This window comes from Pieris rapae, chromosome 22, assembly GCF_905147795.1.
Source record: "Pieris rapae chromosome 22, ilPieRapa1.1, whole genome shotgun sequence".
NCBI classification, from domain to species: domain Eukaryota; kingdom Metazoa; phylum Arthropoda; class Insecta; order Lepidoptera; family Pieridae; genus Pieris; species Pieris rapae.
In genome coordinates this window covers 5,392,892-5,418,427 of record NC_059530.1, presented here as the reverse complement: position 1 = coordinate 5,418,427, position 25,536 = coordinate 5,392,892, and the positions used below count along the sequence as shown (strand labels likewise).

The 25,536-nt window shown below is 33.4% G+C and overlaps 3 protein-coding genes across 8 annotated transcripts; 2 read left to right on the top strand and 1 right to left on the bottom strand.

The window, feature by feature from the left end:
- Nucleotides 1-5,541: 5,541 nt before the first annotated feature.
- Nucleotides 5,542-15,118, top strand: LOC110996561 (DNA repair protein complementing XP-C cells homolog). The gene is made up of 10 exons (XM_022264299.2): nucleotides 5,542-6,081; nucleotides 6,210-6,322; nucleotides 6,826-7,090; nucleotides 7,663-8,919; nucleotides 9,218-9,489; nucleotides 10,481-10,722; nucleotides 10,842-11,067; nucleotides 12,018-12,186; nucleotides 12,736-12,890; nucleotides 13,381-15,118. Exons 1-10 carry the CDS (start codon nucleotides 5,730-5,732, stop codon nucleotides 13,567-13,569), a joined length of 3,240 nt encoding a protein of 1,079 aa, XP_022119991.2. The 5' UTR covers nucleotides 5,542-5,729; the 3' UTR covers nucleotides 13,570-15,118.
- Nucleotides 15,119-15,859: 741 nt separating this feature from the next.
- Nucleotides 15,860-24,618, bottom strand: LOC110996572 (muscle LIM protein 1). Of its 6 annotated transcripts, none has more exons than XM_022264314.2 (11): nucleotides 24,458-24,618; nucleotides 23,967-24,100; nucleotides 22,901-23,066; nucleotides 21,790-21,916; nucleotides 21,585-21,681; nucleotides 21,154-21,238; nucleotides 19,300-19,596; nucleotides 18,606-18,738; nucleotides 18,118-18,305; nucleotides 17,639-17,792; nucleotides 15,860-16,642 (listed from the first exon to the last, which is right to left on the bottom strand). In XM_022264314.2, exons 2-11 carry the CDS (start codon nucleotides 24,079-24,081, stop codon nucleotides 16,520-16,522), a joined length of 1,485 nt encoding a protein of 494 aa, XP_022120006.1. In that variant the 5' UTR covers nucleotides 24,082-24,100; nucleotides 24,458-24,618; the 3' UTR covers nucleotides 15,860-16,519. The 6 variants fall into 6 exon arrangements, with proteins under 6 accessions (XP_022120006.1, XP_022120004.1, XP_022120005.1 ...); XM_022264312.2 differs by lacking the exon at nucleotides 21,585-21,681 and adding an exon at nucleotides 21,353-21,449; XM_022264313.2 differs by lacking the exons at nucleotides 21,585-21,681; nucleotides 24,458-24,618 and adding exons at nucleotides 21,353-21,449; nucleotides 24,197-24,320.
- LOC110996573 (selenoprotein F) lies at nucleotides 16,868-17,493 on the top strand. The gene has a single exon (XM_022264317.2). It carries the CDS (start codon nucleotides 16,972-16,974, stop codon nucleotides 17,467-17,469), a length of 498 nt encoding a protein of 165 aa, XP_022120009.2. The 5' UTR covers nucleotides 16,868-16,971; the 3' UTR covers nucleotides 17,470-17,493.
- Nucleotides 24,619-25,536: the final 918 nt, after the last annotated feature.

Below are 25,536 nucleotides of genomic sequence, written 5' to 3'. Positions count from 1 at the left end.
TTTAAGCTTTTTAACTTTTCCACTCCCGTAATGTAACTCTTTCTGAACGTAGGGTTGACAGAAACACTTTGGTTGTGAAGTAATAATTGCTTTTTAGTCCATTAGGTAACCAATGTACTTAGTACAACTTCTAGCTATGCGTAGCTTTATTGTTATATAATTTTTAAACTTTAAATTTAATCAGCTCGACGTCTATCGTTATACCATGTTATTCTTTACCGTTTTAGCGAATTTTGAACGCGCACATAGAAGTCCATTGGTGCACAGCACAGATCGAATCTATGACCTATATATAATATATATAGGTCTTAGATATATAATATGTACTTTCTTATATTTTGTTTTATTTTCTCTCGACATAGTCTATACCAGAGTTCCCCAAACTTTTTTGTGTCGTAGACCCCTTGCCATGTTTTTCCGTGTTGGGTAGACTCCCTACTTACCTGATATTGATTTCCTGTAAATTTCTAACTGTAGTGAAGTTTAGTGTTAAAATCTCAAAGTAAAAACACATGTTAATTTATACATTTAAAAGAAGAATTATTATTTTTTGATTCAAAGATCAAAATGTATTGCGACCACAAAGCGAATACCAACATCCTACAACTTACACAATTTTATAAACATATAATATGTATAATATTTTCTTTTACTTCTTAGGTACTTTTATAAATAATGTATATGTTTTTATATTATAAGATAGTATGATGTAAGCTACTATCACTGTATGTGTTGATATCCACTATCGTGGACCCCCATTTTCATTTCATGGACCCCCAAATTTTTTGTAGTTGACGTAGACCCCTCGCAGGTTGTCATAGACCCCTAGGGGTCGATTTATACCACTTTGGGAATCACTGGTCTATATTACTAATGTTTGTATTTCTGTAAATATAAAATTACTAGCTGACCTGGCGAACTTTGTTCCGCCTTAATGGCAATAAATAAGCAGTTTGGGTTTTTTTATTGGAAAAAATACAAAAAAATTAAATACCTACATTAATCATTCATTATTATTTCTGTATTTTAGTACATAGGTTGCTCTTCCCTTAAGTACCTTGTGATACACATTTTTTCATTTTTTGTTTTATTATCAGGCGCAAAAACAAACAACGCTGATGGTCTTCCGACCCGTGAACATGCCACGTATAATTGACCATGGGAAAAACATGAATGTTCTAGATTTAAACCACAAACTTTTAAGGATTGGCCTTGTGATTTGTTGATGGTCATGGCAAATGCAAGACGTATCGGAAATTGAAGTCTTTTAAATTCAAACGGCATATCGGTTGGGATCATCGGGATCCTCGGAATAAGAACTTCCTCACCTTTGAATTTTCCTATCATTATCGTAGCGTAAATTACATTGTTCTTCAATTTTCTAACCACCAAACGCATACCATTATGTAGTTCAGGTCATCTACATCTTTATTCTTTTTCTTCTTTTTTATCAGTAAGCAATGTAACTCTCATGTTTGTTGTCAGCTGCAGTTTCGTCACATAGCGCCATAGATTTGACGATTTGAGGCAAGCGTTTATTTCGTCGACAGCCGTAGATCTTGGAATTACTGGCAGTATTTGGCGGAAATCGCCAGACAGTAAAATCATTGCTCCTCCAAAACATCTCGATTCATTGCGTAAATCTTTTAATGTTCGGTTAAGTGCTTCCAATGCACGTTTATGCGCCATTGTGCATTCGTCCCAGATGATGATTTTCGATGCCGCTAAAACTTTGGCCATTGCTGAGTGTTTTGCAATATTACACGTTGGTTCTCCAATAGTTTGAAGATTTAACGGTAATTTTAATTCTGAATGAGCCGTACGGCATCCTTCTAACAATGTGGCTGCTATTTCAGAAGAAGCAACTGCAACCGCTATGTTGGATCTCGCCCGAACAGTTGCTAAAACTAATGACATGAGGAATGTCTTGCCAGTTCCACCAAGGGCATCTAGGAAATATAAACCACCATTTTCATCATCGTTTGCCTTCATTAAAGTATCATAAACTTCCTTTTGTTGGTATTTCAACAGGGGTACATTCGTTTGAACTACTAAATCTAATCTAATTAAATCATTATAATTAAATTGTAAATTGTAAAAATAATTAAACGTATTTATTTAATAGAAATATTTTGAATATTGATTTCTTACAAATATCAAATTGTCATATATACGTCATTACATAGCTGTCATTATACGTCAATTACATAGCTATCATTTGCGTTTTATTATTCCAAGTCTGATTCTTATTTGTTATACCACTTTTTATAGTGACTGACGTTTCATGTCAAGTCCCACGGGAACGCTGTCGAACGGGATAAAAAGTATCCTATGTCCGTCTCCTGGCTCTAAGCTACCTCCATACCAATTTTCACTCAAATCTGTTCTTTCGTTCTTGAGTTATAAGTGGTGTAACTAACACGACTTTCTTTTATATATATAGATGACTAGAACAGATCCGAATATCGCTATGGTGGTAAAATACTTTACAGCGTCTAATAAAAATATGGCTAACAAGAGTTGATCACCAAACAGTCAAAGGTCGAAATCTCATACGTAATTTATCAAATGCGTGATCTTTGGAACGGGAGCGTGTGTTTTCCCATAAATTACCGTTAAAATCAATACGAAAATGTAAGTAATGTAGGCGCTTAACGGGCCGCGAGCAGGACTACTGAGCGGATCAGCAAATGGAGTGCTTCATGCATAATGTAGCGCTAACGGAGTGTTGTTTTGAAGCGTTCTGAATTCGTTATTTCATCTAGGTGCTTGCGCAACTTATGAAACATTAAGCATATCAATATTTTTATAGAGAAACTAGCTGACCTGGCAAACGTTGTTTTGTTATGTATATCATTTATAATCAAATTAAAGTAGATCGTAGAAGGTTGAAAATTTAGGGTTGTATGTATTTTTTAATGCTGTTGATACAGTTGATAAAAAAATTTAAAAATTAAAAAAAAATATATTTAGGGATGGACTACCCTTAACATTTAGAGTGATGAAAAATGATGATGTCCGATTCTCAGATAAACCCAATTTGCACACAAAATTTCGTGAGAATCGGTCAAGAAGTTTCGAAGGAGTTTAACCACAAACACCGCGACACGAGATTTTTATATATGTATAAGATTTTACGTGGTAAAGAAAGCAAGTTTCGTGCCAAGCGACTGTTTTAACTAATAAGAGTTTTTACTCCAAGATTTGGTTCCCTTTGAATAGACTCTTGGGGCCGTGGGGTTTAATCGCACAGGTTGGCGCCTAGGGTACAGGCGCCTACTAACAATACAAGTGTAATATTTAGGCTTCTTGGTGCACCCTGCCGGTGACTAAATGCTGCCAGTATTACGTCCAGGAACCACGGGAGAAATTTAGGTGCTATGCGCCTGTTTTAACTAATAAGAATTTTTTCTCCAAGATTTTGTTCTCTTTGAATACAGACTCTTGAGTCATGAGTGTAAAGAGCGAAGAGATTGCATTCTATCCGTCGCCAAAGCTGGATCTTCGTAGGGTTTGGTTAATAGGATGGAGATCGATCGACTATCACGGTCTGACAATCCACAATCTCAGATATTAATTATTGGGTTCGGGCGTTAGCCAGTCATTATTTGGATTTTTACGAGTAATAGATATTTTTTAAGAGTAAAAGTAGATTTTTAATTCACTTCATACAATAATATTGGATATTAATGTGTACATTATAGAGACTGAAGTATAGTATTTATTTGGATTTCTTTACATTAGATATGACGTTTTTAATTAAATTACATAATATATATAAATATCAATGTAGGTACATTTCATCGCGTAAACTAATATAACATAAACTAACATAAATAACTTCAATTGTTTGCTGCCTTATTGTTAACTTTAATTACATTTTGAATTAATTTTGTAATTAAAACGGAAGCAAGAGAGGCGCGTGAAGTTTAAGTGGCTGGAAACGGATAGACCCGGGTGAAGGGGGGTGGGTAAGGCTTTTAGATGCAATCTCTGAGTGGATTAATTAATTCTGAGGTGCCAGTTATCTCCTGTTATCATTTAATAAAGTTATGTAAATATTTTAGTACGGCGAGTGTACGTTATAGTTTAATCTTGTTTTTGTCTTTTCATAGACAAAAATCGGTTTACTGACGATAGTTGAACGTGACATCGTCATAAGAGAATATTGATGGATGGTTGCTTTTTCAAAAGAAAATTTTAATTTTATTTGTTTCATAGATATTTTGTATGGATATAGAGAAGGAGGTAAATGGAAATCACAATTGAATTGATCAAGTAACATTTATTTGTATGCATAAATACAATTATATATATCAATTTATTTGTCAACGCGGAGGTTGATTGTGCCTCTTTCTCGCTCGTTACGCGCTCTCGCTTGCACTTCAAGCCTTAAATGGAACGCCTCAGAACCAGGTAACGCCGCATGAGTCATGTTTTTTCGTGCGTGCAGTCGGCTCTATCGAATTATGAGAAGTTGTCACGTCAAAAACACGCGCTGCATAACCGCCGACGCGAGTTGACGTAAGGCGACGGTGAAGAATAAAGGTGAGTAGTGTTTCATATTTTTTACGCCGCATTCCACTTGCCTACTTTTCTTTGTCTTCGCCGGTACATCATCCTTAAGCACTGTAAGGCCTTACAAATTATTTAATTTGCTACATTATAGGAAGACTTAACTTAGCAAATACTTATTAACATTTTTCTTGGTTGATCTAGTGCGTCGTCGTACACAAAAGACAAATACTTCGTATATTACATAAGTAATATAAAAATATTGTCTTGTGTGTAGTTTTTTTAAGTATTAAAAAATGCTAGAAACAAGAAGCATTTCTTCTTGTTTTGAGTAAAATCTGTAGACTAAATAATAATATCATCATTAATTAAAATCGTTTTTTTTGAATTTAGCGGAAATATTTATTTTACAGTACCTATAGATACAAAAATACATTTATAATCTATATATTGACTTACAACGTAAACTACTAACAAATTTTACTTAAAAAAAACACATTCACGTCCTAAACCTGAGATAATAGTTTAGTTACAAAATTGGTGACTGCTCGCGGAGAACAGTTCGTGATCTCCACTCAGACAGCAGGCTATTCGTCGGGTGTATGAAATTAAATACATTTCAGGCACATACAGTCTTAAATATTAGGGTTACTTTTATACATATATATCATATTATAGCTAAATTGACTTGGGTATAAATATGTTATTAAAAAACATATCATCTATAAAATCAAACACCATTAAAAGAAATATAAAAAAATATCACGCGTTAAAAAAAACTATTTTTTAACGCGTGATATTCTTTCTTTTTCTAGTAGTCTTTCTTCGGTTTTTTTAATGCAGTCAGTGACTTCTCTCTGAGCGGACTACTAAGTCCTTAATATTATATTGTATCACATTGTTTTGTAACTATAAAATGCTGCTATGAGAATATTATGTATTCTGTAATATGTTATCTACGAGTATTTACTATTCTGTGATTTGATCCTACCGCGGCTTTTATGCTCTGTGCCCTCGTCAAATTAGAAAAATAAAAAATAAGCCGTAAACAAGTCGGTTCATGCTTTTAAAAATACGTAATTTCATAATATTATATATTCATAGTTATTTACGATTGATTATATTTGTACTTAACTATTAATTATGCCTCCAATTTATAACATTGTATAAAACAAACATAATAGATATTATAAACTACAATATCACAAGAAAATATGCCTACAACCAGGAAAAAGGTTACAAAAACTGTTTACAATGAAAACGATAGTGAGTCTGACGGAGATTTTAGTGATTCTGGATCCGATGCAGTTATATCTTCAGCATCTAGCTCCAATGAAGAGGAGGAACAAAATTCATCTGCTGATGAGTTTAAAAACACAAAGAAACAGAAACGGTATTCGAAAGTTCAGACTCCAAGAGTAAAACCACATTTTACAAAATCACTTCTCGCTACAATACAAAAACAATCTGATAATACAGAAAATGATAATGAAGCTCCATTAATTTCTGTTAAGGATTTAACTGATGCCGATAAACTTCTACCCCTACTTAATCTCTCCGAAAGTGGTTAGTCATTTTATTTATTATTTTCATGTGTTCCTCTTATAAATTCATAATTAAAAGTATACCATCTTATTACATAAAGTTTTCAGTTTGTTGTACAAAACGCTTAAATATTAACCTTTCTTGTTTAGATAGCAGTGATGATGAAGGGCCAAAAATTAGAACAGAGAAGAAAACTCCTAAAACAATGTTCTCACAAATTGAAGACTCAGACAGTGAGAGTACAAAGGTTGAATATAAAGATGTAAGTTTGTTCTAACAGCTTTCAGAAATATTTAATTTGGTAGAAAATGCTTAACCTAATCTCGTTCAATATGATTGTTAAATTTTATATGTATTAAAAATAATTTTGTTGTTGCACAACATGTATAAAAATCAATGTGTCTATTACTAATTGTCTTGATGAGAGTACATAACACATATTTAAAAACCAAAAACATGGTATTAGGCTTTATAAGTTAAGATTAAATAAATATGATTTTAACTGTTTAAAAAGTTATTTGCTTCATACATTCATATAATACAGGAAATATTATTTAACATTTGTATACATACCATAAATTAAAGACAATAAGATAGGCAAACTTCATTTGAAAAATATATTTTTTTTAATTATTTTGCATAAGGTTTCTATAGTTACATTAATTTAATTATTTTTAATAAAAATAACATGCAGTTACTAAATGTATAAAGCATATTTAATCATATTCAACTTAATATTATATATATATACAACACAAATTTCAGGTTTTCTCAAATCTCCAAGATGACAGTGAGGAAGTGGCAAGAAAAACATTTCTAGAATTAGAGAAGCATAATACTAAAATTGAAGAGGCAAAAACATCAATTCAAAACTATTGTATAGAGAATAGCAAAAAAGAATCAAATGTGGAAGATCTTCTTGCTTTAGGTGGTGATGTTCTTCCAGAAGAACCTGTAAAATCTAAGAAAAGAACAAGGAAATTAAAAGAGGACAGTGAATCAGATATGGAAGATTGGGAGGAAGTTAATGGTAATTGAATTTTTATATATTTTGTAAATTATAACAGTAATGGTATTACTATAAAACATAAAAAAGATAACTAGAATCTTATTAGATACTGTTTTTTGTATATTCTTGGATCTAAAACTGGTTGTAAATTTACAATTAATTTAATTTGTTTTTTTTTTGACATTCATAAGTGTACATGTTTACCTGTATGAATAAAGATATTTTTGAGTTTGAGTTAATTAAGGCTAACAAAGAAGATAAATGTAAACATTTTGTTATTTAGTTTTAATTTAGTTATAGTATTGATAGTATTGTCTTTTATTAACATAGCTTTTACACATTTAAAGAAAACACATTTTTAGTGGATTGAAGCTATGAATTATTGTAAACTAAATTGTATTTAAAAATAATTTTAAATTTATCCGATGTTTCGCGTGTTTATTTCTATAACATTGAATATGATATATTGGTAAGTGACACCTTGACAAAATGGTCTATCTTTTTTGAATGTTCTGTTTAAATGTAGAGTAACTCATTTCTGTTTCATTTCACCTGTATTATAATTTATCAATATATTTTACATAACTTTTCAGAAAGTAAACTCCCAACAAAGGATGGCATAGAGTTATTTGTGGACATTCCTGGTGCATGTTGCAGAAAATCAAAAAAGGCTTTAGATGTCGAGATGATGATGAAAAGAAAAATGAATAGAGTAAAGAAAGAACAACAGCTGGTTATACATAAAGTACATGTATTGTGTTGGCTCGGCCATGGTAATTTTGTTAGCAGAGTCTTAAATGATCAAGATATTTTATCTGCAGCACTTTCAATGGTTCCGTCCAAAGAATGCTACCCAGGGCAAAGGGTTGATATGAAGTATCTAGAACAAATAACTTCATGGTATCACGATAAAGTCATCCTAAAACAAGATAAACACGAAAACAAATTAAGGACTAAAGCACCTCCTTTAAAGAATATTCTCCTTGAACAAATTAAAAAGAAAGTTTTCTCAACAAAGAAATATATTGTCTATGTATTTGTTTCTATGTTAAGATCTCTTGGCCTGCAATGCCGTGTTATGTTCAATTTTATTACTGTTCCAATAAGACCACCAAATTCAGAACTATACTCTTTATCCACAAAAGATAAAGCAGATAATGATAAAACTGAAGGAAATGGTAATAAGACAGATAAAAAAGGAGGAAAGAAAGAATGTAAAAAAATAAAAATTCCCCAACTGGATGGTATTTATGATGAAAGTTCCTGTGATAGTACTGATGAAATGGCCAATATTACTCAATTAGATGGTAATGATGATGTCTCCCCAGTTAAAAAGAGGATCACAAGAAGCCAAAAAAGTATTCAAAATAAAGATGTTTCACCTCCTAAAAGAGCAAGAAGAACTAAAGAAATTGAAAAACCGAAGGATGAACCTACAGAAAAGCCAAAGAGGAATGTAAGAAAAAAGAAAGATCAGACAGCGGCAGATGGACCACCAAAAATAGTTGTCACAAATGATGAAAACGTCTCCAGCCAATATTTTGAAACTGCAAAACCAACAGTTGAAATATCTAAACGTAAACGAACAAGAACAGCAGTTGCAACAAACGTACAAGAAACAAAACCAAGAACTAAGAGCGAGCCGGGGACATCTATTAATACAAGCAAATATTTCGATGATAATGTAAAAACAAGATCAAGAAAAAAAGATGATTATCAAAGAATAAGTCATAGAGATTTAAAGAAGGATATACCGAAAGCTAAAAATGACGTAAAAGATGATTTGGTGCATATTTTAAAGAGTAGAGTCAAAGAAGCAAAGGAAGAAACAAAGAGGTTAAAAGTAAAAGGTACACATCACAATGTTTTATCATAATTTATCTCTTTCTTAGATCATTTATTTATTTATTCAATTACAGACTTATATATATTGCATTATTATTATTATGGCTTGTAGCAGATAATAATAATAATGCAATACTAATACTAATAATTATATATATATATATATATAGAAGTTTTGGTTAATATGAATTCTTGCTCAATTTTCTCTTACCACATTCGGTGTTATTTTAATTTGAAATTACTATAATATTTTATCATGGCACCATTTAAAAAAAAGACTTGTATATAATATTTGTTTGTCAGGTAAAGTGAAAGAAGAATCAGACGAGAGTGATTATCTGGCAGTGGAATCTCCAAAACGAAGAAGATCTAATAGCAGTGATGAATTTAAACCGAGTAAAATAAGTCCAAAACCGGGGACAAGTCGTAAAGTGGATAGAAGAGTGTTCTCTACAGACGATGAAAGTCCTCAAGATAAAATTAATGTATGGTGCGAAGTGTTTGTAGAAGAATTGGAGCAATGGGTGGCGGTTGATGTTGTTAGGGGAAAGGTGCATTGCGTAAATGAGATTTATGTAAGTAGTACTTCACATAATAAAAAGTGTTAGAGGCCCTTTCATCTTTAAACATAAAACTTTCGTACTAAAACAAAAAAGGTTTATCTTTAAACATAAAACTTTCGTACTAAAACAAAAAAGGTTTATCTTTTAACATAAAACTTTCGTATTAAAACAAAAATGGTTTATCTTTAAACATAAAACTTTCGTACTAAAACAAAAAAGGTTTATCTTTAAACATAAAACTTTCGTACTAAAACAAAAAAGGTTTATCTTTAAACATAAAACTTTCGTACTAAAACAAAAAAGGTTTATCTTTAAACATAAAACTCTCGAACTAAAACAAAAAAGGTTTATCTTTAAACATAAAACTTTCGTACTAAAACAAAAAAGGTTTATCTTTAAACATAAAACTTTCGTAATAAAACAAAAAAGGTTTATCTTTAAACATAAAACTTTCGTACTAAAACAAAAAAGGTTTATCTTTAAACATAAAACTCTCGAACTAAAACAAAAAAGGTTTATCTTTAAACATAAAACTTTCGTACTAAAACAAAAATGGTTTATCTTTAAACATAAAACTTTCGTACTAAAACAAAAAAGGTTTATCTTTAAACATAAAACTCTCGAACTAAAACAAAAAAGGTTTATCTTTAAACATAAAACTTTCATCTTTAATGAATGTTAAAAGTGCATAAAAAGAAAGTCAATTGGTGCACAGCCGGGGATCGTACCTACGACTTCAGGGATGAGAGTTGTACGCTGCCAAAGTGGCTAGTCCACAGTCTTGTATGATGCACAGATCACGCTGATTTTTATCTTACTTATGAACCCTGAAGATTTCGTCATTGATTAGAGAAACTGATGACATTTGTTTTTTTACAATTAATAGCTGGCCAAACGAGCCTATAGGACGCCCTGAAAGGGCAGTCATCGCTGCCCATTTTGGTGGGTGCGTTGCCGGCCTATGCTGGGTTTTACCTCCATAAAAATATATTAAAAATTTCAGAGTAAAAGCACACATCCATTAACATACGCAGTCGGTTGGGATAATAACAACTATTTGAAAGATTTGACGCGCCGTTATGTGCCTCAGTGGAACACGGTAACACGAAAACAGCGCGCTGATACCGTTTGGTGGAATACAGCGATAAAGCCCTGGCTCGGACCGAAGACAGCAAGAGATAGAGAGGAAGATGAGAGATTGGATCAGATGCAGTTGGAAGCGCCTTTGCCGAAGGTGATTTCTGAGTGAGTAGGAAATATCTCGCATTTTCTTAATATTTTGTCTGAGCAACAATTAAACCTGTTAATCTATGTAGTTTTATTACTGGTATTAATTATTTTCATACATTGTATCATGTATCCAGGTACAAAAATCATCCGCTATACGCCCTACAACGCCATCTACTGAAATTCGAAGCGATCTATCCCCCCGATGCGGCCGTACTAGGTTACGTACGTAAGGAGCCCGTATACGCTCGTGAGTGCGTATACGTGTGCCGTTCGAGAGATACGTGGCTAAAGGAAGCCAAGGTTGTCAAATTGGGTGAGAAGCCTTATAAGATCGTTAAGGCCAGGCCCAAATGGGATAAGGTGAATATAATATATGTTATTTATTAGTTTATTTTTATCATCATTTAAGTCGGCTGGTGGTGGATTTTTTGTTTCCTGTTTTGTGTTAAATATGGAGCACAAACTTGGATTTTCAAAAACAAAAACAGCTCTGGAAGAAATTGGGTGGAAAAAGTGGATGCAGTCTTGTTAGTATATAAGGGAGAGGGGGAATTTTCTTATTTGACGAATACGTCAACAGTAATTATTTACTTTTTTGAACATTGCCTATGCTTGAAAACGCGAGTATTTTCGAGGATTCCTTCAAGAAAATTACTACGAAAAAAAAACTACTAATACGTTTATGTAATATTACGCTTTGCTTTCTTTTGGTGGGGGGAAGGAATTGCAGTAAGTCTGTTTACGTAATGGCCGCTTTCGTCTAATAATAATAATTATAAAATTTTTTATTAATTCAACATAAATCTGAAAACCAATTATTTTTAAACGGGTATAACACATAACATGCTTATTTAAATGTTTTGTCGAACTTTCTTCCGGCGCGATGGAGAAATATTATGAGAATGTATTCTTACGATGCGCGCGCACACCGACACCTAAATTCGACATCGTAAAGTTAGGTCTAGGTGGTATGAAAATCGATAACTACATATGTTGAAGTTGTATATCTAGATATTTTATACTTAGAACTCGTGTTTCGTAACATTACAATTAAACAGTGTGAATAAATAAATAATATTTTGGAGTTTTTAAATCAATTTCATATACGACGGTGATAGTATTTACTAATAATTTATTTATTTAAATAAAATCTTTTTGATTAATTTTAATATTTATCGTTAATGACTCCTGCATTTTAGTTATTTTTTTTTCTATACGCCAAAGAAATATACACACTTTTTTAAAGTTATACAGTTTTTTTTATTTGTTCCGTATAGTTGATATTTTATTGGTAAATGAAAATATTTCAGCTGTCAAATAAAATGATTACTGATAAACCCCTGGAAGTGTTCGGGCCCTGGCAGATCCAAGATTATGAACCACCGACGGCTGAGAATGGGATAGTCCCCAGAAATGCATACGGAAATGTTGAATTATTCAAGGAATCTATGTTACCCAAGGGAACGGTGCATATTAAATGTAAGTTTGCTTATTATGATATATATATGTATCTATTATCTATGTATTTTGTATAAAAATTCGACACTAAGTCATATGGAAATAATTTTTATTCCAATCGAGTACCTACATTCTAAGTTGACAATAAAAGTCTCATTGAAATCGGTTTAGTAGTTTTTGGTAATTCGAAGTCAATTTGATTTTATGAAATTACTTTGTACTGTTTTCAGTGCTTTTCGCCAATCGTAGTTAACGACAGTGCAAAAATTTTATTTAAATTAGTGTTTACTTGTGATTGGTAGTCTTAAGTTTTAATTAACCGTTTGAAACTAATTTGAGCCCACTGAAGTATTTCCGAACTAATTCGACTTAAGGTCCTTCAAGAAAAGAGTACAAATACACATATAAACATAAATTCTTAAAAGGTCGGCCACGCACTCGCAAGCCCTCTGACATGTCCATGGGCGACGACTTTACATCAGCCTCCTGCCCGTTTGCCCCCTGTTCTATAAAAAAAAATCCAAATTACTAAATCCGTTTTGAATCCCTATATTTGAATTACCATTACAGTGCCAGCTTTAAACAGAGTGGCGAAGAAACTAAACATAGATTGCGCCCCGGCTATGACGGGTTTCGATTTCAATGGCGGCTACACTCACCCAGTGTTCGATGGATTCGTTGTTTGCAAGGAGTTCGAGGAAATTATCACTGAAGCTTGGGTTAAGGTGAGAATTTATGAAAAATACTAGCTGACCTGGCAAACGTCGTATTGCCATATATATCATTTATAATAAATAATAGGGGTGAAAATTAAGGATTGTATGTATCATAAAAAAATATAAAAATTATCTAAAAAAAACTTGGGGGTGAACTACCCTTAACATTTAGGGTGGGTGAAAAATAAATGTTGTCCGATTCTCAGACCCACCCAATATGCACTCAAAATTACATGAGAATCGGGAAAGTCGTTTCGGAGGAGTTTAACTACAAACACCGCGACACGAGAATTTTATATACATATAAGAAGATTTTTTCCATTGGTGCTATTAATAATATATATATATAAAAGAAAGACCATTAATGCATCGCAGGGGATCGAACCTACGGCTTCAGGGATGAGAATGTATATTAAATAAATTCCAGCTACATTTTATAATTTTTAAAAATAAATTTAAGTTCAAAATAGATGTTTTAAACAATTTATAAATATTCCAGGACCAAGAAGAGTTAGAGAAGAGAGAAAGAGAAAAAATAGAGTCGCGTGTCTATGGTAATTGGAAGAGGCTCATTAAAGGGCTCTTTATTAAAGAGAGGCTTAAAGCTAAGTATGGCTTTGAAGAGCCGAGTACATCAGACAATAAGAAACGCAAAGGACCGCGATTCGTTACTTCTAAGAAGGTTTAATTTTATATAATTTTGTGATAAAATCACAGTAAAATTAATTTTAAGATTTTTCGCCTATTTTTGATATAACCTAGTATTATTTTCTCACGGGTAACACTCGCATACTGAGTTAGATAGTACATTGCCATTTTAAAAAACTCTTTGACAAATATTTTAAAATTATTTAAATGGTACCCGATATTTTAAATGTGAAAATATGTAAACATCAACTTTTATAGCCATATTCGGTTTTTGAAGTCGGTTAAATAGTGCCAGTTCTTTCATGCCATATAGATTGTATGAAGTGTTAATTTCACATTTATTAATTCCATACATTAGTCTCGCTGCAACTACACGAGCCCGGAAAATAAGTCATAGCTAATAAATTGTTGTTTCTTTTTTTATGTGAAAAAGTTTATATCATGATACTGGCAACTTACATTTGAATAAAAAAACTAAATTCTTTTTTTAAATCCATAATATTTTAGTTGAAATATTCTTGTGACGTCACAAGTGTAAAACTGCTTATAACGCGGCTTATATAAATCTAGTTCTTTTTTTGAAAATGTTTCCGTTTATTAAAAATACTGACTATGCCGCAATATATGCCCTCGTGCTTGATCTCCATTCCAAAAGTTTTTGCCTCATTAGCCAGTCATACATACTTATCTTCCTCAAAAATTATAATTTTTAAATCCATCTATATAGATTATAGGCATATATGTGGCCATAGGTAAACTTTGATAAACGCAACTTCATTCCTTGCTGTGCAAGAAATTAATTAATTAACAAATCCTGAAGTTTCTATTAAAATATGAAACACTCGATATATTGTCATACTGAGCAATATCATTGTCTAATCTATGTTCACAGATATATTTAGTGTTATTCGATTTTGTATGGAATTATCGGCAGTACTTTTTATATTTGTTCTAAATGTTGTCTATTATAAGTCCCTTTTTATAGATTATAAACGCTACCTCAACTGTTTTGAATTACGCCATCTACTGGTCATTTTTTGTATAGTCATAAGGTTTTTTTTTTCGAAAAATTTGCATGGCTCATTTAAAAAAAATATTATGTATGCAATTGTATTTATGTTTTTTAAATCAGATTTTCTGGCTGGAATTTTTATATTTTGTTCTATATTTCATATTAAACGAAATACAGACATATATACAGAGGTTTGTTTCTGCATCATTTGAGTATATCATGATAATTTTTACTTGAAAATGGTCATACAGAAAACCAAATAAAAATTTACAAAAAATATCAATATTTCAAATAAAATCAAATTTATGTGTAAGTTGTTTGACAGCGTTCCCACCGTTTACTATTTTTTTTTTGTTTTAGGCTGTGTGAGTGAGCATTTTAATTACAAAAAAAGCCTAGAATTTTTCTTGAAATGTTTTGTACTTATCAGATGAGTCATAGCATTTTCCTGTTTGGTTTCTGAGACAATTTTAATTTATGATCATTATTTCTGTGATGAAACAATGTGTATGTAAATTTGAAATATTGTGATTTTAATTATGTACCTGTGATTATTAAATAAAATGTTTTGATTTTTTCTTTATTGTATAATTTCGATATATTCCTGGTAATAAATGAACACTGCAATTTTATTGGTCTCTGACTCCTGTTTAGAGTCATAGACCTACGCATAACATTTATTACTAACAAAATACACACAGAACAAAACAAACAAAAAATAACAATAATCAAAGAAAAAAAATTAAAAAGAATGAGAGATAACATTTTTATAAAGAACATGTTTTAAGTAGGGATGCATCCGATACCGATAATTTAGGTTTGCCGATATATCGGTATCGGCGATATTTTAATTGCCGATACAACGATAATTTCCAAATTACGCGCTATAAAAAATCTAGTGCGTTGCAATTGATTTTCTTATTTGGTGATTACGTCAACAGTAATTATTTAGGTTTTTACACATTGTCTATACTTGACAGCAAAATGCATTTTCAAGAGCTTTGAGGATGGGATATAAATTGTAGAAAATCTCTTCGTATACGTAATACTAGAACGCCCCCTTATAGCGAATAAATCCAGAATTTGCACAAAACAATTATCACTGGATGAAAAGACTTATGGAGGCGATAAATTCGATTACAATATTATGAAAAAACCTGGACCGGCAGTAGAAACAATATTTTTTATTATTTAATTTATTACAAGTATCCCGTTTAGTGAGTCACGCACGTGTCGTTTGGTTTCATGGAACAATTGTTTTCCTATAGTAAGTACTCCTTATAATTGTATAGGTAATTATGGGTAAAATAAAAAGTCATTTTAAAAGCGATTTTATTTAATAAAAATGATACAATGATTCCGCTTAGTAATTGCAATAAGCTGTCTTAACTCATATCTTACATAAAAAGTGCAAAAGCTTCAAGCGGTTGTTATATCTAGCACAACTTATTGCCGTATTATATAGATTATGTACAAAATATTTGGTACATGAAGTTGATAGTGATGATGCGCTTCAGATCTGCCGAGATCTGGTCGGTCGAAATTGCTAAAGCAATCATATCCACGTACAGGATAGTTTAATTACCCCAATAATTGAAGTAACACAATGCCATCGTATTTTTTTTAATATTTTTTTTATTTATGATTATAAAATAAATTTTGTACACTTATCTCTATAATCTATATCTATGCATTTTACATTAATATTTTATGACGAATATAAACCAAGGGCCCAGACACATGCATCACAGTTAATGCTTAAATGAAAGGAATGTAACCTTGTTTAAATTTTATCATAAAATATTTGTTCTTACATTATAAAATACATAATTATATCTATTTATTAGTCTCATATGTATCAACCATGATTAAAACCAGTTTAGTCCATGGTATGATAGGTAGCAACATTACCCAGATTAAATTCCTTTCATGCTACCGTTCACACTTAAGCCCTACAAAGTCCAGCTTCATAGTTCAACTAAGCCATGGTCAATGTGCCTGCTCCTAGACCGAAACCCACTCCTTTGGGGCCGAAGTTACGTCCGTAGCAGCCGCGGCAGTAGATTTCACCATTGGGCCCGTCGTTCAAATTCGTCGAATCCTTAAAAAGAATAAATGTTGTCAATAACATGTCTAGCCAGAATTATTATATTGATTTTCTGAGTAGCTCTTAAATGCTATTATATATTTTTATAGTATTTTGCGATAATTTTTGGAATGTGTAGTGGAAAGACCTTAGAATGGTACATGCTGTTGCTATACACAAAAATATATTCATATATTCCTTTAATTGAGAACTGACGTTTGACATCTGAGATCTGACAGTTTATTACCCACTGTCGTGGTTTTAAGTGATTTGTTTTCAAAATTGCAATGAATATTTGCGTTGAATAGAGTTTTAATTGAATGTATAATAACAATTAAGCAAAAATGATTGGTTCATATTTAACAGTAGCCTTTGCAGTACTTTTAATACACAGTTGTCAGGCGGAATTATCAAGTGAAGATTGTTCATCTTTGGGATTCATTAAATCGAATCTACTGTGTTCCTCTTGTGATCAGTTAAAAGATTTCAGTTTGGACCAATTAGTTGAACACTGCAAGCAATGTTGTCACCAAGATGAATCGGCGCCTAAGGAGAAAAAGTACGCGCGAGCGATACTTGAAGTTTGTACGTGTAAATTCCCGGCGTATCCACAAATTCAGGCATTTGTTAAAAGTGATAGACCGGCCAAATTCCCTAATCTACAAATTAAGTATGTACGAGGCTTAGACCCAATTATTAAATTGTTAGACAAAGATGGAATAGTCAAGGATACAGTTGCTATAGAAAAATGGAATACTGACTCTGTAGAGGAATTCTTGAATACTCATTTAGTTAAAGAAGATGATGACGATAGAGGATTTTTAAAGACAAATCTAATTTAATTTTCATTAAATGATTTCCATACATTTTAAGTGTGTTTTATTTAAATAATTAGAACAAATGTCGGGCTCTATTTGTCCTCCATTAGACTAAAGTTTACTATTTGCTAACTATAACAATTGTACTTAGCTAATATTTTTTACATAGTAATATCAGGTAGTAAGTACTTACAAGAGATCTATGGCAGTCTGCACATGAGAAGCACCGTTTGTGCCATGTGCCATTCTTTGAGTTCATTTGTTCAGCAGCATACACTGGGAATCCACAACGGAGGCAGCCTTTTCCTTTTGCAGCTTTAGCTCCAGTGAATGGTAATTGTTCAGTGCTGTAATATAGCAGACAGGTTAATATGTATATTTAAAAACTTAACTGTTATTGGATTTCCTTTGTTCTTAACTTTATTATTATAGTTTCTACCGATTTCTGATTTTTATTTTTTTTTATGACATGAAGTCAGTTAACCACTGCGGCATGATGCATGGCCCTTTCTAAATTTTTCCATGTGAATGGCATATTTGTCACTCATAGCCGTCTTTATTTGACAGTTAATATCTTAGACTGGAATTAAATCATTAACCTACGGGTTTATAGCTTCTATGTTGCTACATTATATATGTATTAAAAATCCAATTTATATCACTTTTACTTACTATGTCGTGGTGGGTTCAGAGTCAGTGGATACAAGGGTGGGTGAGTGGCCATAACCGAATCCCTTAGGTCCAAAAAGTTTAGCATAGCATGACCGACAGTGGATTTCCTTGTCTGGTCCATCACATGCTAGCATGGAATCAAGTGGGCGATGACATTCCGCGCAGTTGAAGCATTTTTTGTGCCACATCTGTGATAAACAGGATAGATATTACTAATTGTAATCGACATATTAGAATAGCGAAAATAATGAGAATTGCATTCTTATGCCAATCGTATTTGTGAAAACAAATCTACTCTAAATATTTTAATTATAAACTTAATTAAAATTGGGTATGATAATATAAGTGTTCCTTGAGGCCTTTACGACAATTTTCTTTGATTTAAGCGTAGTTCCATTACCATATTAATCAGAATAAATGATAAATGCATTAAGCGCTCAATAAGCTACAATAAAATATAGTTTCTCTATATAGTACTAGATACTTACTGTGCCCTTGGCAAGTTGTTGCTCAGCGGCGAATACCATTCCACCGCATCGCGGACAACCTTGTCCCTTAGGCGCCTTGATTGATGTTGTATCAGGATTGTAGAATGGACGGTTAGAAGAGATCTCGTCCTCACTAAAAGATTTTTATCATTAAAACTTGCCCTTAAAAACTAAGACTAATGCAAACGTATTCGTAGATTAAAAATTGCATGGTAATATGCTGATCATTGATAATCAAACAAGAACTTAGCATCGTATGGTAGTGAACGATGGAGACTATACATATTGGCATTTTATAATTAAAAAAAGCAGTACCTGGATGACCTGGTATTTTTTTGTTTTTTTTTTATAAATTGTGTTGTTGGAAATAACATTTAAGTACAAATTACATACTAATAAAATGATGAAATATGAATAATATTACCGACAAAATAAAATGACATTTTCTAGAAATGATTCCTAGCTAGATTTATCGCCCCCGAAAGCCCTCGTATACTAAATTTCATGAAAAACGTTGGAGATTCCGAGATTCCAATTATATATATATAAACAAGAATTGCTCGATTAAAGATATAAGATAGGCTTTAAGAGGTATTATGACATTTAAATATCTTATATCCGTATACCTTAACGGTTGTGGATTTAACATTACTAATTCACTACAGAAACATTACTAATTAACAGAAGTACTCACGTCAAACCGTCGGTCTGAAGGAAGCCGGATCCACAAGCGAATCCATAACCGTGAGGTCCCCATTTCTTGCCATAACAAGTTTTGCAGTACACATCATTGTCTGGACCATCGCATGCGATTATAGAGTCAAGCGTCTTTGTACAATCGCGACACTTGAAGCACTTGCGATGCCATTCACGACCCTTGGCCAGAACTTGCTCAGCGGCGTACACAGCCCCACCACATCGGGGGCATCCCTTTCCAGGTGGTGCTTGGATCGCTGCGGTGTCGATCACCGTGGTCCTGGGTGCATGGTCCCTAAAAAAGATAGAAAGAAGAAATCCTTTACAAGATTGTTTTTGCTGTGAAAACTTCTTTAGCGGCGTTGTACACTTTTGTAAAAAATGTTAAACTCGCGTCAGGACAAGTGACCTGATCGAAAATTCGTAAGACGGATGGAGAGGAGGATATAAATTGTCATGTTTGTGTATAAATAAATATGCGAAATTAATAAATATTGTTTTTTACCACACTGTATTCCACATTATATTCTACCACATAAATTATAGTACTTTTATACTGATAATAAAAGCAATTCGTGCAAAATTATTTCTTAACCATTCCAAAATATAAAAAATGCACAACGTTAACGGGGTGCATCACGTAGTTTTTTTTAATCTTTAAAATTGTGTAACGTGTGGAGTTGGTATCTACCACCTATAATTGTTTAAGACATGCCTACTTAGATATTTAAAAAGGATTGGGAAAATCCATTGCCATAGTAAATAAAATGTAGTTTTCATATTAATATTAATTCTTTATAATGATTTCAAGACACGGGTCTTAGCAAAAGCATCTTGTGTTTTACGTCCTGATTGTATCTAATTGTAGACTTTTCACCTATAGGAAGATCACACTTGCGCTAAAATACTCTTACATAACATGACGAAACCAAAGTGTGTGACCTAATAATAAAGAAAATATGTGGACATCAGATTAAATATGTTGTAAGCGTGGCGAGATCTATATTAAAATTAGTCGGTTCGAGAACGGACGTTCTATTTTCATGTTGGCACGACGCCAGCTCTTGTTTGTATTATAAGTTGTTTTTATGAAACTCACGATGGAAATATCCTAAACCTGTCTGTAACCTGAGAATGGATAAGATTAGACTTGTTGCTAATCGATGATGATATGTGGCTTATTGTGCTTTTTGGAAAATCTAAATTCTTATATACACTGTGTCGGGTATTTGTTGACGCTCAACTTTGGATTTTGGTAAACTCTTCTCTTTTTCTAACGTCCAAAAAGACATTTCCATAAAGGACAACAAGCCACAGTACATCAGTGTATTTATACTTGAATTACAAAATTGTTTGTTGTTTTATAATTCCATTTGATCAGTTATATTTTAAAAGAGTGGAGTTTCTTGTCCATTAAAAAATGTAAAATTAAATTCATTTAATATTTCTTTTTTTGACGTTCATAAGTGTACATTGTTACCTACATGAATAAATAAATTTTGATTTGATTTTTGATTTGATTCTTCTCCACACGAAACCTTTTGGAAGGGGCAACTAGTAAACTATATTTGACGTACAAAAGTACCATTTTGGGTGGTCTAAATGGAATGAGTGAATTGATTTGATAAATTCATAGCATATATACGTATTATTGTTATAAATATAGCTTTGTTTATAAGTTTGCTTTTTCTTTCGATTTCACTAGATATTACTCGGTAAATAGATACTACTACACCGATTGTTTGAAAGATATAAGACGGTTGAGTCATCCAATTATCTTTTTAAAGTATGCATTTCCATCTATGTTATGTGTATTAAAGTGTCTATGACTTTAATATAAGTTTTTGCTTACCCGTTCGCGTAAGGATCGCTCTGAAGGACACCTGCGCCCTTGCCATAACCGTACCCCTTAGGCCCAAACTTCTTTCCATAGCACACTGAAAAACAAACACTATTACAACCAGAAAACCTCTCACTTCATTCACATGTAAGTGTTAACAAAACTTAGATTAAATTAGTTGAAGGAATCATACATGTCACACGAGACCAACCTTTGCAGTAAATGTCTTTGTCGGGACCTTCGCAACAGTTTGTGGAGTCCAGCCGCTTCAAGCAATCAGCACACTTGAAACACTCCTTGTGCCACGCCTGGACAAACAGTGAACATAGTAAGGGTAAATAGGACATGCAGGCTTCACAAAACAGGTGTTAGCGCAATGTTTGCGGTTAATGCCACAGGGTAGGGGATAAACCAAACCTCATTCAAGTATGTGACGTATTTACCTCGACAGTAAATTTCTTTGTCTGGCCCGTCACAATGGATCATTGAATCAAGGTTCTTGTGACATGTTAAGCAATTGAAGCATTTTTTGTGATAAGCCTAGGATGAAATGAAGATTATTACATGATTGACTCGATATATGAAAATCAATAAGATCTTAATGCCGTTAAAATGATGGAGAAGTCGATTCTTGATGGTGACGCTTACCTTTCCACGAGCCAACTGCTGCTCTGCGGCATAAACGTAACCGCCGCATCGCGGACATCCTTCTCCTGGTGGGGCTTTAGCAATTACACGTGGTTCCATACACGCTCCATTGGTCCTCAATCCATTTCTGTATTCACAATTTTTCGATCATTTAGGGATTATAAATGCAGAACATCAGAGCAAAGATGAAGAAGAAATGTTAAATAGGCTATGGACCCCAGAGCTCTCCAGTGGCCCCTACATTCAACTTTAATTTATTCAAACGAATGGCGGCGAAGCAGATGATTTCGGCGGCGCACCTCCGCCGTAATGGGAGAAGGTAAAGGGCTCCCGGCCGCCCGCTCCGCTTTGGCCCCAGCCGGCCACTTTGCAAAAAACAACTTTTAACGATTTAGAGGGCGCTTTCCTTATCCCATCACATACATTGATCAGTTTGAGTACAAAGAAGCGTTAGCAGTTGTTACTGTGTGTCAGTTTTAGCAAGAAATTAAAAAGACAGAGTTTTCTAGCATGCTCTACTGGTGCGTCACGAGCGTTTCGATGTCGTGCTTTACATATTGGTTTTCTCACCGTTGTTCCAGTGTGTTGGGGTCGCCTCGATTGAGGGAGGGATGGGTTCGAATGGGAACGCGCCCGTGCTGGCGTGAGCCCTTCATGGGTCGGTCAGGACCGGCGCCAGTCACGGCCGCGCTCCCACCAAATTTGAGCAATACACAGGATTGGTAGTCGACTTTTTATTTTTTTTTTCTCTTATAAATTTAAAATATACCGATTAACAAAATAAATTAAGCGATAGCGAATAAATAATCCTAACTAAATTTAAAGTACAGAATGATGTTGACAACGCGCCGCCGGTGGACCGAGATGTGTGTCGGTGCCCGCCAGCGCTGCTGGTACTCTGCTCACTCAATTCCTGTTTCGACATAAACGAAGACTGGTCATGCACATGTCAGGCGCAGAATGTACAGCCGAGCGCGCTTCTACTTATGAGTATGTACACGCGGTTAATGTTGTTACGTACGGGCCAAGAGGCCGGTCGGCTTGCGACCTTCGATAAGGAAAGACCCTCAGTGGCGCGGGCGGCGGGAGTTTGAATGAAGGTTCTACTTACGCATTCTCGCCCTTAAGATGGTCGCCGGTGTCCATGGACAGGCAGCCAGCGCCGCCGCCAAAGCCGTAACCTTTGGGTCCGAACTTACGCGCGTGGCACATTTTGCAGTAAAGTTCACCTTCGTGTTCTGAGCAGTTAGTTGAGTCGAGAAGCTTCTGGCAGAGACCTATGTAAAACATTGTATTTTATATATTTTGTTATAAGTCTCTTAGTTCATGGCTACATCATTTGAGTAAATATTGACTTTGATTGTACCTATATTAGATATTTTTAGATAAGAGAGTTTTAAAAGTTGAAATCTAAACATAAGCTATGAACACGAAATTACATTTTTGCCCCAAGAATTGTACTCGTTGTGCCTTGAAATTCTTAACTTAAGGATGTAGCAAGGTAAAAAGGTTCGTGTGGAATTTATATCTGTTTAGAAAAAATATTGAATTTAAGTCTACTATGTTCAAAGCACTTTTTATCGTCTTAAAAACTTTGTATATAATATTTGAGTATAATGTCTATTCTTTGTTTGAGTACAATTAATATAAAGAACATTCAAACAGAACTATTTAAATTAAACAATAATCCTTAAACATGGCAACTGCATACAGCTTATAGTCTTCAGTAATATTAAATGAAATATTTAATAAATAATTTGGGAAAAGGGATTCTCTTCTTTAATAAAATCCCAGAGGCTCTTTTATCTCTGCCTTTTATTAAATTTAAGAAATGTAGTAAAGAAAAGCTGTGTAAGAAGGCTTACTATAATGTTAGTGATTATCTAGTTGATAAAATGGCCTGGGACTAGTGCTGGGCAGGCTACTTCTAATTTATATGCTATATTTGTTTTAAATATTGTAGAATTGATTGATGATTTGCTTTTTTTTAAAAAGAGTACCGAGAGTTTTTTACGCCGGCTTTTTCTATCGGCCAACACCCTCTGTCTTATTTTCCGGTGAGTAGGGATGCCAACAGGCTCGAATTTAATGACGTGGAATAAGTGATACCATGATGATCTTATGTTCCAAAATAAACGTATTTTTTTTAATATATTAATATATTTGGTTAAACTTACCGCACTTGAAGCACATTTTGTGCCATTTGAGTCCACCGGCGACACGTTCTTCCGCCGCATATACGGACTTGCCGCATTTCGGACACTTGGGATTATCTGCTGGTTTGAAAGGCATTGTGCTCGCTTAACTTATCCTGAAAAACCAAAATTACTATTAACCCCAAACAACAGACTGAAAACAATTGAACAAAGATTTTAATTTTGCATCAAATAGTGAACAGGAACATTACAAAATCAAATCCAAATAATGCAATGTCCATTGGCTTATATCCAATACGCAATTGAACACTATTTCAACACAAATTGCATGCGAAATGCGGGCGGGCTCCTTCCGAATGCATTTACACGTGAAACATAAGGCGGGCGGCGCGTGGGCGGTTACTCCAACGCGCCTAATTTGGGGCGTCCAGGTAATGCTGGAGAGCACTTATTTATAGCATTAGGAAGAAGCCCACAATCACTCGCGATATGGTTTATCACTTTCACCGGACCTGTTTGTCGTGTCGCAACGAGAGTAAACTCCCGAACGCGTATACAGTGCAAGGCGCTTGCCGAGTCAACTGTGCGCGGAGGTCGAATGATGCGCGAGGGCAGGGTGCCACCGTAGTCTATGCCAGTTGCACACGGCCCCAGTGGTGGGGCGGCGGTGATCCGCCCTCACAAACACTCATCACCCCTATGTTTCACACTACCCTTGATAATTTGATTCTAAGACTGACCAGTGACTACATAAGACAGATTATTTATAACTAGACAATTAACTATACCTTAGTAGAAAGATTCTTTGACAGACAACGAAGTAGTAGAATCGTACAACTAATGGTTAAAAAATCATATACGAAAATTAGCCTTTTATAATTTTGTTAAAATGACTTTCTAATATACGAACAACATTGTCAATAATAATTGTATCTTATGTGTATTTATTTCTCACTTAATAAATGAATTTTAGTTAGCTTAGTCTGTATTCTTTCAATTATTTTATTTTACTGTTTTATGTCTGTGTTGTGTGTATTATATAACTATAAATATCAATAAATTGTTTATAAGATATATCATTGGAAGCGGAAGTTAAAAAGTATTTCAATGCCCTAATCAGCAGCTAGGTGATTTGAAGAAATTACGATTTGCAACGGTTTTACAGACATCTCTTAATACGGTTGTCCCACGTTATAACAATCTACGGTACTCTTAAAAAAATATCGTTAACTAACGCTATGAAATATTTAATAAATTGTCTAAAGCAATATTCTTATCGTGCTAATCAAGTGAAATTGTGTTTAAAGGTACACTTTGAAGGATAAGATCGTGTCTCTTAATAATTAAAGTTTATAGGTAACAAAATGCTAAATAAACAATTGATGTTCATGAGACTTATTTTATTTTCTTATTACTGTCAACAAACTCAGTCAATGGTGTCCATAATACCTATTGTTTTTTGAATTGCATCTATCAGGGCAGTTTTTAAAGTCTTTAAAACTGTGTAAATTTTATCAAAAAATTTATAGGAATTTATCGTGAATTTACAGCTAATACAACCTAATAATACAGACTACATACTTAGGCGGTC

What these genes read in the sequence shown, in the direction of transcription:
- LOC110996561 (XM_022264299.2), top strand. Translation starts at nt 5,730, where the DNA reads ATGCCTACAACCAGGAAAAAGGTTACAAAAACTGTTTACAATGAAAAC. An exon ending in AAAGAGGTTAAAAGTAAAAG is followed by an intron (nt 8,920 to 9,217) that starts GTACACATCACA and finishes TTTGTTTGTCAG; the next exon opens with GTAAAGTGAAAGAAGAATCA. An exon ending in TCACTGAAGCTTGGGTTAAG is followed by an intron (nt 12,891 to 13,380) that starts GTGAGAATTTAT and finishes TAAATATTCCAG; the next exon opens with GACCAAGAAGAGTTAGAGAA.
- LOC110996573 (XM_022264317.2), top strand. Translation starts at nt 16,972, where the DNA reads ATGATTGGTTCATATTTAACAGTAGCCTTTGCAGTACTTTTAATACAC.
- LOC110996572 (XM_022264314.2), bottom strand. Translation starts at nt 24,081, where the DNA reads ATGCCTTTCAAACCAGCAGATAATCCCAAGTGTCCGAAATGCGGCAAG. An exon ending in AGCAGTTGGCTCGTGGAAAG is followed by an intron (nt 21,682 to 21,789) that starts GTAAGCGTCACC and finishes ATTTCATCCTAG; the next exon opens with GCTTATCACAAAAAATGCTT. An exon ending in AGCGATCCTTACGCGAACGG is followed by an intron (nt 19,597 to 21,153) that starts GTAAGCAAAAAC and finishes TATCTTTTTTAG; the next exon opens with GGACCATGCACCCAGGACCA.